Source organism: Colobus angolensis, unplaced genomic scaffold, assembly GCF_000951035.1.
Source record: "Colobus angolensis palliatus isolate OR3802 unplaced genomic scaffold, Cang.pa_1.0 Scaffold137, whole genome shotgun sequence".
NCBI classification, from domain to species: domain Eukaryota; kingdom Metazoa; phylum Chordata; class Mammalia; order Primates; family Cercopithecidae; genus Colobus; species Colobus angolensis.
In genome coordinates, this window is record NW_012114455.1 from 1,510,572 (window position 1) to 1,526,420 (window position 15,849).

The 15,849-nt window shown below is 41.2% G+C and overlaps 2 protein-coding genes across 6 annotated transcripts in view; one reads left to right on the forward strand and one right to left on the reverse strand.

Annotated features, from left to right (window-relative positions):
- Positions 1–12,908, forward strand: part of HYLS1 (hydrolethalus syndrome 1) — a 15,813-nt gene extending 2,905 nt beyond the window's left edge. The window contains exons 1-3 of one of the 4 annotated variants that reach the window (XM_011934625.1): positions 973–1,032; positions 3,695–3,745; positions 11,610–12,908. In XM_011934625.1, the coding sequence (XP_011790015.1) occupies positions 11,635–12,534 (900 nt within the window). In that variant the 5' untranslated portion in view covers positions 973–1,032; positions 3,695–3,745; positions 11,610–11,634 and the 3' untranslated portion in view covers positions 12,535–12,908. Of the gene's footprint in view, positions 1–963; positions 1,033–3,694; positions 3,746–11,609 lie in introns of those variants that run through there. The other 3 variants (XM_011934626.1, XM_011934627.1, XM_011934629.1) reach the window with 3 other exon arrangements.
- On the reverse strand, positions 5,743–15,136 carry PUS3 (pseudouridylate synthase 3). 2 transcript variants are annotated; one of them, XM_011934623.1, is made up of 4 exons: positions 15,085–15,136; positions 8,172–8,595; positions 7,489–8,054; positions 5,743–6,543 (listed from the first exon to the last, which is right to left on the reverse strand). In XM_011934623.1, exons 2-4 carry the CDS (start codon positions 8,547–8,549, stop codon positions 6,042–6,044), a joined length of 1,446 nt encoding a protein of 481 aa, XP_011790013.1. In that variant the 5' UTR covers positions 8,550–8,595; positions 15,085–15,136; the 3' UTR covers positions 5,743–6,041. The 2 variants fall into 2 exon arrangements, with proteins under 2 accessions (XP_011790013.1, XP_011790014.1); XM_011934624.1 differs by lacking the exon at positions 8,172–8,595 and having other exon boundaries at positions 15,085–15,134.
- Positions 15,137–15,849: the final 713 nt, after the last annotated feature.

Sequence of the window (15,849 nt, forward strand, 5' to 3'; positions counted from 1 at the left end):
AAAAAAAAAAAAAATTAAGAGTTCAAAATTTATTGTTATTAAATCCTCATATCAATCAAACTTTAAAATTGTTTAATTTTAATTATAAAAGTAATGGGGAGGCTGAAGCAGGAGAATCGCTTGAACCCAGGAGGCGGAGGTTACAGTGAGCCGAGATCGCGCCACTACACTCCGGCCTGGGCAACAAGAGGGAAACTCCGTCTCAAAAAAAAAAAAAAAGTTTAGAGTTACACCATGTGAAGGAGACACGCACATTCCAAAAGAAAACAAGTGCCTGTTGGAGCAAGGCAGCCAGTCGGTGGCTGGAGCACAGTAACGTGGGAGGAGCTGCGGATACGCAGGCACGGGTCACGCCAGAAATGCGCACCATGCAGAGGAAAGGAAGAGCTCAGTGCGCCGGGGTTTCATACAGCCGCTCTGTCAGGCCCCAGGGGCACGTCTAGAGCGCACAGGCAGGCGGTTGGAACCGTGCCCTGAGCGCCTTCTCCTCCTGGCACCACTGGCCCCGCAGCAGCCAGGAGTTAAGAAAGGCGGAGGCTGATTCCAATGAGGTGGCAAAACGTTAGGCGGCCTCTCCAAAATCCCAGCTACCTCGCCGTTAGCCAAGGTTTGAGGGTTTTCTCTTTCTCTTCGAGGGCCCAACCTCCCTTCCAGACTTACTACACCGGAGGCATCGCAGCAACAACTGCTGCCTGCACGCCTCAGCTAGGCAGGCTCGGATATCCATTTTTAAGGCAGCATGCGAAATCCCGGGCGTGCTCCCGCTTGCGGAGGCCAAGAGAAACTGTGCGCCAATCAGGATGCAGACTTGGAGGACGTTTACCCTCAGGACCAATAAGAGGGGCGGTGGGCGGGGCTAAGGGTGCCGGTTCGCTCTCGGGATTTAAACCTCAGCGGCCGGCGGTTAACGGCAGGCTGGGCGTGTTGGGGGAGAAGTGCGTCTGCGCCAGCTACGCGAACGCTAACAGAATCTACGGTGCTCTGCTGGCGGCTGGCAGGACGCGGTGTAGAGAGTGGACTTTGGCGACGCGGGTAAGCCAGGCGAAGGCCGGAAGCGGCGGGATGCGGGGACCTGGTGACTGCCGGCCCACTGCCGCGGGAGCTCTCGCTCCTTTTCCCACCGTCGGGATGGTGCAGAGTGGCAGCTTCCCTCCCTGGTTTCCAGGTCCTTCCTGGCGAGCAGTCCCGAACCTCTACGTTCCTCAGGAAGGCTGCCCGGGCAGCGTGAGCTACAGGCGCTGTGCGCGGCGGGCCGCGGCCCCTGTAGGTCACGGTGTGCTCTGCCGCCGCCGCCATCGTCTTTGTCCTGGTGGTCTCTCTTAGCTTCTGGGCCGCGCCCCTGGGACCAGGCGGAGGCCGGCGACGGCCCCGGGGCTGGAGCGGAGTCCCGAAGGCCGCTGGCGACCCGGGTCCTAGCCGTGCCCGCGGCCAGGCGGGGCGACTGCGAGCTTTGCCATTGAAAGACGGAGCGTGTCTTGTCGCCTTCTAGCGGCAGCTTTTGTGAATTGCCGCATGGAACCGTCCAAGGTGTTTGCCCACCCCGAAATGGAAGTAAATCTTTTCTATTCTAAACAGTATGCAATCTCACTAAGCATGCATGCAAAGGAAAACATTAAGATATCTTTTTAGATTGGTAAGATTTTTCAGTACCCAATGCTGGTGACAAAGTGGAGAAATAAAACCAAGCACCTTTATGCCCTGTGTGTTGGGAATAGTCCGTTTTTTCTAGAGGGCAGTTTGGCATTATAAATCAGAAATCAGGCCGGCCGCGGTGGCTCACGCCTGTTATCCCAGCACTTTGGGAGGCCCAGGCGGGCGGATCGCTTGAGATTGGGAGTTTGAAACCAGCTGGCAAACATGGTGAAACCACGTCTCTACTAAAAATAGAAAAAAAAATTAGATGGGCGTGGTGGCGGGTGCTTGTGCTCTCAGCTATTTGGGAGGCTGAGGCAGGAGAATTCGCTTGAACCTGCGAGACGGAGGTTGCAGTGAGCTGAGATCAGGCCACTGCGCTTCAGCCTGGGCGACAGAGACTCGACTCAAAAAAAACAATAATAATCCCAAACTGCCTTCTGGAAAAACCGATTATCCCCAACACACAGGGCAGAATAAGGATGCTTGTTTTTATTTGTTCACACACTCGCCGGCACTGGGTATTGAAAAGTCTTATCAATCTGAAATGGTGTCTTAATGCTTTTATACACATTAATTGAGATTGAACATGTTTTCTGTTTATTAATTTTTGTTGTTGTTTACAGACAGACTTTGACTTTGTGCCCAGGCTGGAGTGCAGTGGCCAGATCATAGCTCATTGCAGCCTCAAACTCCTCCAGGGTTCAAGCGGTCCTCCTGCTTCAGCCCCATGGTACTGAGACTACAGGCTTACGCCACCACACCTAGCTAATCTTTTTTTCTTTTGAGAGATGGGGGTCTTGCTGTGTTGCACAGGTTGGTCTTGAACTACTTCCCAGCCCCAAGCGATCCTCCCACCTCAGCCTCCAAAGTGCTGGAATTACAGGCATGAACCACTGCGCCCAGCCTGTTTATTAGTTGTTATTTCTTTGGTAAAGCATCTGTCTTTTCTCCCTTATCTTACTGATATGTGTACCCTTTAACAGCTTTCTAAGAGGAATTCAAATTACTGATTTTTAAACCTGTTACAAGTATTTCTCCCAGTTTGTTGTCTCTTTTGCCTTCATTATGGTATTGTTTGCCTTTGTGGTAGGATGTTTTAATACCGATTCTTTAAGCAGCTTGCTTACCTCCCCAGAGGTGGAGAAATTTGTTATAACTGCAATAGCCTCCCTGTAACAGTCTACCGACCCAGTCCCTTTATCTCAATTCAAAGTCTTTGCCCCGTCTACGCTTTAAATGCTTTTGATTGTAACTAGCTAAACCTAGGATGCTGAGTCCCAGATTTTTGGAGAGAAGATATCATTAGGTATTTTGGTCAATGTTGTCTGTTTGCAGAATACAAGTTGCTCTAGCTTGTATGTGAAAGTTTCCCTCTAAAGAGAAAGAACTGTTCTATCTTTTTTATTAGAAAGAGAAGGAACTGACAGTTACCTATGGACCTTATTAAAGTTTGTATTTTATTGTTTGCAAACACCATCTTCATATGTTCAAGGAAAGAAACAGGAGTGTGCACAGACGCAGAGGAAGTAGCACATCAATCACTGTAGAGCAGGACACATGCCGTTAAAACAGAAAAAACCAGCTCTTGGCGTTACTGCCGAGCCTTCCTGGCCCGGAGTCTCACAATGGTTACTTATGTATAGATCTACAAAAAGTGCCATTTAAATTTCACACCCTATTCAAATAGTTCCTTTATTCTAACATTTATTTAGTCCCTACCATGGGTCAGAGACTTCGGAATTTGTACAAATGCTGCCTAAGAGAACAAGTAATTTTGCAAAGTTGCATTTGGGGGCTTCCCATTTGTTCCACCTGTGATGACTGTCTTGACTTTTTCTGTGGCAACTACCAAAAATGTAGTCACTAAATTCTCACTCTTCTAGATCGGATAGTATAATCTAGCCAAACTTGAAAGGATTTTACTTAAGATCTAAGACCCTGATCTTCTGATTCCTTTGCTTCTACACGGTATCCTAACAATGACTTTTGGTTAGTGCATTTTGTTCCATGTATCACTGCTTCAGAGTTAATTTTTTTAAGCTCTATTCTTCTTTTCTAGGTTTTTTTTTTTAATTGAATGTAAATGCCAATCAAGATACATTGAAATAAGGTAAGAAATTCAGAAAGAAAAAAAAACTTTGGTTTGCACTTACATGTTTTATTCCACCATGATCATTGATTACATGAAAAAGAGGATCTTTAAATCAAAATCAAAGGCCAAAGTAATTATATTTTAAGAATACTCACGGCATAATGAAGTGTTGATAGACTAGGACCCAAAAAGCAGTGACAATGATTCAAATCCAGAAGACTTGGATGATACAATGGGCAATTTTGAATAAATCTTAAGTAATTTTGTACTACTATTTCCCCATCTCTAAAATGGGGATATTTTCTGGTTCCCTCTCTGCTAGGATATAACAGCTATTATAATGTACTTTTCAGTACTACAGGGTCACCTCACCTTTTGTATGCTATTTTACTTCCTAAATCTGGAATTCTTTCAGTGAAGTCTTATTTCTGTGGTCCACCCCCTGCTGGGCTTCTGTAGCAATTATGCAGCATTAGTTTATGATTTATATATTAGTATTGTTTTTAATTGTCCCATGTGTTATTTGCACTAGCAGCTGGAGGATAGAAAACATATTTGTATACCTGGAGTCTCGAACATGGGTAGGAAATAACTAATTATTGGTTGGTAAGTAAAACTTTGGATCTCATAAACATGGTAGAAGTGTAAATTAGAGGATCAGGGTCTTAGATCTTAAGTAAAATCCTTTCAACGTTGACTAGATTGTACTATCCAATCTAGAAGAGTAAGAATTTAGTGACTACATAAGTCAAAACAGTCATTGTAGGTAGAATAAACAAGAAGCCTTCAAATGTAAGTTTGCAAAATTACTCATTCTCTGAGGTAGTAGCATTTGTAAAAATTCCAAATGTGGATAACACACGCTGCAGTTATGAAAATTATTATTGAGGAAGAAGGTCTGAGTTCAAACTTTGATGTTTATTATTTTTATGGCTGCCAAGGATAATGTATTTAAGACAACTTTGAGTTCTTTTGAATAAATACTGGTGTTCACAAGTAGTATTTTGAGGGTCACTTACTAACTTTGCTTTGAGAACAAGCAAAGCCCCATCTCATTTTTCCTCTCTCAGTATGTGGTACTACAGCCACTCATTTTGCTCACATCTGAAACTTAGGAGTTATCTAGAAAGCCTCCCTAGTTTTGAACAGCATATTCACTGAGTTCCGTTGTTTCTACTTTCTTAATCTGAAATTCATCTACTTCTCTCCGTTTGCCTCACTAAAAGTCTCTTCTAGGCCATTTCATCAGACATTGCCTCCATTACTCCAACAGCCCCCTAATTTGTCACAATGCCTCCAATCTTGCCCTCTTCCCACCCACAGAACACTCAGAGCAATATTTTTGCCACAGAGTTCTGTTGGGCATGTAAATTCTTTCAGTGCCCCTGCAAAATCTAAGCTTTTTAAGGAATGCCTTTGCTCTACAAATGTGACCTTTGCTTACCTTTTTAAACTACGTTCTTGTCACTCTCAAGCCATATTAAAGAATTCACAGTTGCCTGAATGCATATCCTGTCATCTCTAACCCTTTATACAAACTGTATCTTCTGCCTTCTGACACACTTAAAGTGGTTATCCTCACTTTAACTGGCTCCCACTTGTTCTGTAAGATTTAGCTTTAATATCTCCTCTATAAGAACTTGCCTATAGTCACTAGCCCAAGGCTTGGCAAACACCATGGCCCATGATCTATGAGTGCTTTTTACATTTGTAAAGGATTGTAAAAATACATATGCAATGGACGCCATTTGTGGTTCACAAAGCCTGAAACATTTACCAACCTTTGCACTAGATTTATATGCTTTGTAAGATAAGGTACTGTGCTTTATTCATTTAGTTAACTTCCAGGTAGGTGCCTGGCATTAAACCAATTTATCCAATCTTTAATTAAATGAATTTAATACTCTTAAATTCTGTCTTAGAAAATAAGACACTCAGGTGAGGCAGTTTATGAAAATTCAGATGAGTAGTGAATAACTTATCTGCTTTGGGGGAGAAAAACACAACAAATTAGATACTTGCAGGATTACGCTTTAATTTGAATACAAGGCACAGGTTTCCAGGTGTACGTAAATACGTCTCCATTTTACGACTGCTTTTTGCTTCTTTAATCTCTTAATCCTTTTGGACAGGGATAAGAGAGTATTTGAAATTTCTTATTAAAGCAATAACTTCCTTAATAGGGCTTTAGTCTTTTTGCTTTTTTTTTTTAAGAGCTGATCATCTGGATTCTTAGTACCTGCAAGTACATTTTTTTTCCCTTTCTGTCCACCTACCATTAGGTGGTTCCTAGATCCTGGCAAATTGTCTATGGTTAAATGATGCTTTTAATTTCTGTGTCAACACAGACCCTCTTTGTTGGTGTCTCCAAATTAGTATTCTCTTCCTCTATTATGTCATTACAGTCCCTTTTGGCTTTTGTTTCTTCCTCATGGAATAAATGTGGGCGCTCAATTCGTCCCCTACGTACAAAGTGCTGAATCCGAGATTCCAATCCTTGGCATTTAGGACGGTCCATGAGGGGCTTGTATGTGCGCATCTTCACTCCTTCTACAAAGGCACTGGTCTGCTTTATGACAGAGGGCTTAACATTTCCGCATTCTGTCATTCTATCCATCTTTGGTCCTATTCCACATGGTGCTGCAGCAGAGTCCAGCCCTTGCAGCATACTGTACAGCACGTGAGTTCTGACTGCGTGATTAGCCCACAGTTGTTGTAGGTGGGTGATATTGAACGCCTGAGCCTCCTGGTCATAGATCCACTTGACATTTTCAAACTTACAGTCATATAAGACTAGAGGAAATTCTACAGCCATACTGGAGAAAAAGAGAAAAGAAAGAGTTTGAGAATACATAGCAGCCATCTAACAGTTCTTTAAAATCTAAGGGTTAGTTGCATTAAGGGAGCCAGGTAGGAGGTCACCGTTGATGTTAATATTGACTAATAGCTGAGAAAATATCTCACCATCCCTAGCCTTGAACACCTTTATTACAATAATGAAAAATGCAACAAATCATAGACCAACCTGATCTATGTTAGGTAAATGTCAGTGCTAACAAGACATGGCTCCATCATACTGCTCTAAAATTAAAAACAGCTGGTATTTTTTCCAAATTTGTTAATAGGATTGCAATTTTGTATAGTATGGGTCAAATTATTGGTATCTATCTCAGCCTGTTCTCAAAATAAACATCTTGACTATTCTTTCTTTCCTACCGTTTCAGAAATACGAAATTAGGAAAAATTCAGAAGTACAGTAGGATGACTACTCAGTAATATAAAACAAGCAAGATTTAATATGAATAGTTTGTTCATTTTAATTTTACCACATCCTAACAATAATACCTCAACATAAATTCAGAAACAACAAAGATGTAGAAATTAATGTCCTTTTACTTAAGGAGCCTGGTCAAAACACCTGTCTCTTTACTCATGGGATAGAACAATGAGAGGAAATTAGAATATACTGCTCTCTCTTACATGTTCATAACATTCTACAATTCAGATTAAAGCTTCACGAAGGCAGAATCAGTAACCATTATTTAGATAATTACGGGGGAGAGGAGGATATGCTATTTTTTCATTTTTTTTTTTTTTGTTTTGTTTTTGAGAGTCTCCCTCTGTCACCCAGGCTGGAATGCAGTGGTCCAATCTCAGCTCAGTGCAACCTCCGCCTCCTGGCTTCAAGTAATTCTTTGCCTCAGCCTCCTGAGTAGCTGGGACTATAGCCATGCGCCATTTGTTTTTTGTTTTTAACTCACCTATATTGAGGCTTCTGGGGATTTTTCTCTATATTCAGCAGCTCATCAATAATCTCTGGCTTCTCCATTCCTTGGCCAATCAGAAAGAGGATAGCCATCATACATCGGACTTGATGATAAAGGAATGCCTGGCCAGTCACTTCAAACTGACATAACTGGAAAGGTTCTTGCCATCTCCCCTCACCTGGGCTCTGGCCCACTAGCTGTACTTGAGCAGACAGAATAGTCCTCTGAAAATTAATCACACCATTGGCTACATCCATTTTACACAAGTTCCTGAAATCATGGGTGCCAACATACTTCTGAGCTGCATAATCCATGGCTACAATATCTAAATCAGCACGAGGGAAAAAATAGCGGTAAGTCCGCTCAAGACAGCTGAACCTAGCACTGAAGCTTGGTTCTACAGGGGCCCAGGCCAATATACGGATGTCTGGAGGGAGTACCCGATTGAGAATGTGGGTATAACGGATCTCTTCAGCAGCAGCATTTGTTTCCTCTTTTACATTAAAGTCCTCAGAATCCCTGCCCCTTGGAAATTGAGAGCGAAGGTCAAGTGAAATCACCTATGGAGTTAGACAAAGATACTGGGTTTTAGAGACACAAATAATCTCAGTACTCAGTGTGTATACCTAGAATATCCTAGTATTGCTTGCTTTGAGAAACAGTGTATTGGCCCTTACCTGTCCAAAGGCACTAACTCCTTTGTCTGTTCTCCCACATCGGTGATAATTGGATGTCTGTCTGCTTTCTACTAGTCGAGTCTTAGTTAGAGCCTCAAACAGTTTCTCTTCAATGGTATTATTTGTGTTTTCCTGACTAGCAAAGCCCTGGTATCCCCAGCCCATATAGGCTATTCTTAGGGCTACATGTCTTCGGCCATGAGCACTGAAATCAAATGCACGCTTAGTTTTTCCAGCTCCTAATGAATTTTCTCTAATATTTGAGTCCTCCTTATTTTTGGCCTGTTCCTTTCTAAGTCTTTGCACCTCTTGCTCCAGTTCTTGTACTCTTTTTAGGAGTTTTTCAGTCTGGTTTCTGTCTGTGTCATTATCAGCCATGATACAACAGCCCCAGGAATAAAGGAATCATACAGGTCCACACTGTCTGAAAAGAGAGCAAAGGGATACAACAGTTTCAGTGCCAGTTCCTTTGATGATGTTCCAATGGTATATAAAATTTAATTTAATGCCCAAAGAATATACTTTTGCTTTTCCAGGGATACAAGCATTAGCTTTATTGTGGGTTGATCATCCATAGATATTCTTTTCCATCCCTTCTGGCCAGTTCACAGAGGGAAAGAACTATTCAGCTGTCATTATTAAGGTTTCATTAAATCAGTCAAAATTTAGGGAGAATGTCTATAGATTTCATTTCTTTATCTTCACTGAATTGATTGAGGACTGATGTTACAAATATTTTTTCTCTAAAACATTTCCATTTGATTTCTCATTGTATTCAATTCTCTAGTCATAAGATTTCTTTAAATGGGCTACTTATGTCTGCTCTGGGTTTCTACTGCTTTCCATTATTTCAAATAAATGACTTGTATGTTCCATCATCTAATATTCATTAGATGAATACTAGGTGGTGCAGCAGAAGCTAGCCTAACTGAAGAAGCTTACTGATGGTTGTATTTCACATTGGAAGCAGAAGCTAGAGACAAGATTTTTCTCACTTTAAGCCTTTTTGATGGGAGAAAAAAAGGTAATTAAGCACACTGACCCCTTTTTAAAGCTGAATTAAATGCATATTAGATTTCCATACCTCTAATAGTTTAAAAAGTCAGTCTGATGTAATGTAGATGTCAGTGTAGAAATTCTTGTTATATTTCAATAATCTGAGGACAACTACACTACATAAAATTGGGATGGTCCTAGACAATCTGTGACTGATGGTTACTTTAAGAGAAGACCATCTCCACATCTGTTCTAAGGCTACGTTATGTAAGTGTAGGTAGCTTAGTTTTTTACTCTGAGTTTCTGTATCTATAACAGATTAAAAGTTTAAACTGTAAAAAATGAAACTGAAGGTACTAGAAGAAAACAGGGAATAACGTTTTTCTTAAATTCTGGAGTAGGAAAGGCATTTCTAAGCAAAACAGTCTAGAAACCCAGAAACTATAGAAAAACAAAAGATGTGACCTAAAAGTAAAAATTTCTGCCAGCAAAAAATAAAGTCAAAAGGCAAACAACAAACTGAGAAGAAAAAAAGTAAGTGATGGTGAAGTGCTATCTTCCTTAATATGTAAGTATTTCATGAATGTATAAATCAGTTTTAATGAAAAAGAAAAAAATCCAACTTGAGAGTCAGATGGACAAAGACCAAGCATTTCAAACAAAAAGAAAAAAGCTTATAAAAATATTTGTTAAAAAAAATTCTAAATGCTCAATTTTACTCAGCTGAAATAAATGCAAAAGGATATGAACTATTTTTCAAGGAAGTGACTGCAAAGACAAAGTTTGATAGTGTACCACGTTGGAGAGGGAATAGAGAAACAAGCTCTGTTAATATATGGTCAATACAGCTTCTTTGGAGGTAAACATTCTGGCAACAGCTCTCAAAATTGAATATACACATACCTTTTGGCCCACATCTCCCATGTCTAGAAATTTAACCCATTCATATGCTTGCATAAATAGATAAAAACTTGCAAGATACTCATTTTAGCATCAGTAAACCTATAAACCTAAATTACAACAGTAAGGGAATGGCTGAATAAATGTATGGTATATTCATACATTGGAATTCCACGCAACATAAAATGAAAGTCAGCCTGTGCTGATATAGCTGGATAACCAAGATTATCTTTAAGGTTCAGAAGAGTTGTGTAGTGTTCTCCTTTATGGTATAAAAAAATAAATCCACATGTGAATATGGAAAATTTCTGGATAATCATAAGAAATTGCCTTTGAGAGTAAAAATTGGTGGGGGAGGGAACATCCTTGCTTAAAATTATAATGTGCATGTATTAGTTTTTCGGTTTAAAAAGAAAAACAGTGGGGACACAGGAAATAGTGGACAGTAGATACCTATCTCAGATCCAGTCAGGAAACTAGCATTGGGTATGTGGCTGATTGATGTGGATACTAAGTTATTTCAGACACTAGAATAAACAAATTTAGCTGGCAACTGAAGATGTGTTAAAATTACTAAGACAGCTGGGCATGGTGGCTCACGCATGTAATCCCAGCACTTTGGGAGGCCAAGGTGGGTGGGGTGCCTGAGGTCAGGAGTTTGAGACCAGCCTGGCTAACATGGTAAAACCCTGTCTCTACTAAAAATTCAAAAATTAACTGGGCATGGTGGCCCACGCCTGTAGTAGTCCCAGTTACTCCAGAGTCTTAGGGAGGAAAATCGCTTGAACCCGGGAGTGGAGGTTGCAATGAGCCGAGATTGTGCCACTGCACTCCAGCTTAGGCGGCTGCAAGTCTTCATCTCAAAAAAAAAAAAAAAAAAATTACTAAAGCATAGAAATTATATGTATGCATATATATATACACATTATATGTGTGTGTGAGAACACAACGCTGCTTTTGTGATTTTTTTTTTTTTTTTTAGATCAAATCACTCTTTTATGGTTAAAAGCGGGGACTCAGTCTGAAGCCAAACTGCTTGAGTTAGAATTTCAGCTCCACTGCTTACTAGCTGAGTAACCTTGGGCAAGTTATTTAACTTCTCTGTGCCTCGTGTTATTCATCTGTGAAAAGCAGATAATCCCAGAGCTGAAAATTACATGAATTAATAAATGTAAAGCACATAGGACAATGGCAGGCACATAAAATACTCCCTAAGTACCTGTTACACAGTGTACATTAAGCAGTATGCCCCATATCATGTAGTTTCAAGCTTTTTTTGTGCCAGAACTATACTGTCCTGTTTTAGGACCTGAAGATGGCAAGACAGTAGAAAGCAGGAGTAAGAGTGGAAATGAAAGCAGGTAATAGATTACCTAGAACTGAGTTAAGGCCCCTCTAAACTGTTCTGATACTACCCTGTATTGAATTTATGATTGCCTTAGCCATTCTTTCTCCACTTGACTGCTATAAAATAGAAGAGAATGAGCAATTTATGAGCTGGGTATTTATTATCAGAAAACTGACCAATGTTATCTCTTGCAGAAGGTCCTACAGTGTAGGGGAAGCAATGGAAGAACTTCTACCTGATGGACAAACATGGGCTAATATGGATCCAGAAGAACGAATGTTGGCAGCTGCTACAGCTTTTACCCACATCTGTGCAGGGCAGGGTGAAGGAGATGTTAGGAGAGAAGCCCAATCTATCCAATATGATCCCTACAGTAAAGCTTCAATAGCTGCAGGAAAGCGACCTGCTCTTCCTGCGCAACTACAGTACCCACGTGTAGAAAGTAATGTCACTTCTGAAACAGTCTCTGAGGCCTCCCAAAGACTCCGAAAGCCAGTGATGAAGAGAAAGGTGTTGCGTAGAAAGCCAGATGGGGAAGTATTAGTAACAGATGAGTCGATTATCAGTGAATCAGAATCTGGTACAGAAAATGATCAGGGTCTCTGGGACTTAAGACAAAGGCTGATGAATGTACAGTTCCAGGAAGACAAGGAATCTTCATTTGATATTTCACAAAAATTTAATCCACCACATGAATACCAAGGAATTTCTCAAGATCAGCTCATTTGCTCTCTACAAAGAGAAGGAATGGGCTCTCCAGCTTACGAACAAGACCTGATTGTTGCCAGCAGACCCAAGTCCTTTATTCTCCCAAAGCTGGACCAGTTAAGCCGAAACCGGGGCAAGACAGACCGGGTAGCCCGGTATTTTGAGTACAAACGGGACTGGGACTCAATACGTTTACCTGGTGAAGATCATAGGAAGGAATTACGCTGGGGTGTCCGAGAGCAGATGCTTTGTCGAGCAGAACCCCAATCCAAACCTCAGCACATATATGTCCCAAACAATTATCTAGTACCAACAGAGAAGAAAAGGTCTGCACTCCGTTGGGGTGTTCGTTGTGACCTTGCAAATGGTGTCATACCCAGGAAGCTTCCCTTCCCTCTTTCTCCTTCTTAAATCTTTTTAAACTTCTTTCACAGGATTGTTTGAGATAACCCAGCTCTTTATATCTTTCCTTTTAAATAGAAACAATTGTCTTGAAAAGCTCTTAGAAACATCTTACGGTAAGGACTTCACCTATCATTGGTCTTTCCTAGCTATATATCACATTGGTATCAGATAATACTTCCAAATTGCCACTCAAATCCAGCAGTTGCAAGATAAATCATCAGAAAGAACAACAGACCTGGTCTTTCTATTTTGTCAGATTAGTAAGGGCCCTTTGTGTCCTGTAACCTTTTTTACCTATCATTGTGAGTTGCTGTGCTTTAATGTGTGTTTTTTAAGTTGCTGGGCATTACACTTATCAATTAAAGTATTTTGGAAATTCATGAACTTGAACATTATTTATTGAAATACTTGCCTAAGATGATCTTGAACCTGGGCTATGATGAGAGCTCATAAGAAGGAACAAAAACCTGCCTTTTACACAGTCCTAAAGGATGGGAGAGGTTAACAACATAGCCCTCATTACTAAAGGTATACAACAAATCCAAGTAGTTTTACTTAAATAATGCCCCAAAACAGTACCATATAACATACAGGATTCAAACTTGTTTTATTTCAGAATTACTTCAAAAATATTTTGCCTGCCAGCTGTTTTTCTGAAATACCATGCTTTTTATAATTTGCCCGAGATTTTTGTAGGAATTATGCATCACTTGGAAGACTATTCCTACTCCAGTAGAATTTCAAACTAGTAACATCTGGAATCAGATGCAAAATTAAATACCGATATGAACCTACCTAGCCTGTGGGTGCAGATCAAAATATGAATTCTGCTCACCTTAAATTGTACTTTATCTGTTCTTCATATTTCTAACCCAACGGGGACCATCTAAAATCTAAGTTGTCAGTTTTAACACCAGAGGCCAGAAGAATGATGGCAGTTTGCTTGTTCACAGAGAAAAAGCTCTAACATAAAGGTGAATGACCTTGATCGTTACTATCTGCGAAAATCACTTTCCCTATAACATTTAAAGCCACATAATTCACATATTCACCCAGTTCTGTTTGTTAGGCATTTGTCAGGAAAAGAAGTAATCAACAACTCAGATACGTGTAGGATATACTCACCGCAAATAAGTAGAAACTGCAAACTGTCCACCAACAGTGGAATAGTAAATGTTTTTAAAGATATTAGAATATTCAATAGTCATTGGGAATCTTGGGGAAAGTAATATGGGAAGGTGCAAATTAAGTGAAACATAAACACAGGATGATCTCAGTACACACAGGGAAAGATCAAAACCTAACTCCTGAGTAGTGGGATTAAAGGTAATTTGTATTTACACCTCGGCTTTTTATGAGGTCAAAAATTACATGGTGATTTTAACATGCAAAACACTACAATTATTTATTTGGATCTCAAAAGTCCAATATTACCAAATTCTCCAAAGTTAACTAGTTCATCTCCCCTGCTAATTAAAGAACTAGGCCAGAGAGTGAGTCTAGTTGGTTATAAGGCAGATTTGTGGCAAAAACAGGACTTGGTACACTACAGTGCTTTTTCCAGCACACCTTATCCTTCTTCAGGGTGAAGTGCAGTAGTTCCCAAGCAGATGTTTAAGGTAACACCTTGGCCAGGGCCGCCAAGTGACCACAAAGAGGGAATTCGTGTGTCCCCTAAGCACCAATTACAAACTAAAACATCCATCACCAGATGTTCCATACATTGGGCCGGGCGCCGTGACTCACGCCTGTCATCCCAACATTTTGAGAATCCAAGACGGAGGATCGCTCAAGGCCAGGAGCTCGAGACCAACCTGGGCAACAGCGAGACCGTCTCTACAAAAAATTAAAAACTAGCCTGCCAAGATGGCGCACGCCTGTAGTCCCAGCTAGTCGGAGGCTGAGGTGGAAGAATCGCTTGAGCTCAGGAGGTCGAGACTGCAGTGAGCAATGATCACGCCACTGCATTCTGCCTGGGTGACAGTCTCAAAAAAAAAAAAAAAAAATTCTAATCTCAGGAACCAGTGGGTTAACACAAATAGCATTCCTCTTGATAAACTTTATATTAATCCAAAGGGGGGAAGAGGGAGTACTGTCCAAAGGATTAGCAGACACGCACTGTGATCACTAGAAAGCAATCGTGCTCTGTATGTAAGGCAATCCCCAAAATAATTTGAAAATTGCTGCCACAGCCTCCCACATAATCCTGGGTTCTCAACTTCTACTGTTTTATGAGCATCCAGTTCTAAGTGGGGCAGCAGAGCACTTTTGTACTCCACAGTACAAGGACCACTGAAGCTCCCGTCACAACGGAATTAAAGACGCCCCGACTGCAGCGAGTTTCCGCCGGGAGCTCCAGAAAAGTACCAGGCACAAAAGAAAAATACATGGTCTTAAGCGATGTCTCATTTCCAGACACCAGTGCTTTCCTGAAAAGACCAAAGTATGTGAAAGAGGGCAAAAAGAAGACAACAGACAACCGTTCAGCAGGGTGTCCATTTGTCCCTTCCCCTGTGGAACCCAGAAAGTAACCCACCCCAAAAATCCCACACTTACTTTCCGGTAGCCGGCCGCGCCGCGTTTCCGAGACAGGAAGCTGTCGCTGTGCGTCGTCTGCGCAGGCGCCCGAGCCCTCATGGGAAGTGTAGTCCACGTTTGTGGGAAATGTAGTTCTGAGAACCGAGCTTGCTGCTAGAATCTACCTCAAGTTTTCTAGTCCAACTACCGTTTCTCCACCAACAAGGGAGGATCTGGGCCTGTGGCAGGACAGCAATAAAAGGAGGAATTCTAGTGCTACGCTAAACTAATAGAAAAAAAGGTAATTTTTCAAATGTCTGCTATCCTTACACGAAAACTAAAAATTGAAGATGCTGGCTCGATTTTGTACCTAGTTAAATGAGAAGAAAGTTATCATTGAGAGACGAAAACATTTACTATTAGAATTAAAAGCTGAAATGAATATGATAATCTCAAAACAAACGACTAGGTGCCCTGAGAGTGACCGAACAGAGCCGGGAGCGTTGCTTCAGCACCACGGAGAGATCATGACTGCAGTTTCGTGTGTTTTTGTATTTTCGCTCCCAATTCCAGAAATGCTGATCAAAATCTCAAAATTACAATTAGAAAACTGGGGGGCGGGGAGGAGGTGGAATTTGGTTCTTTCGTCCAAATTGAGCAGTCATTAAATCATTAGTACCAGGGATCCAGGGATCTATCCCGTATTATGCAAACGCATGTAGGACGTAGAGGTTATACCGAGAGGAAATGTTTTTAACAAGAGACCACATTTCAAATAAAAGTTTTAAAAAGCCTATGTGAAAC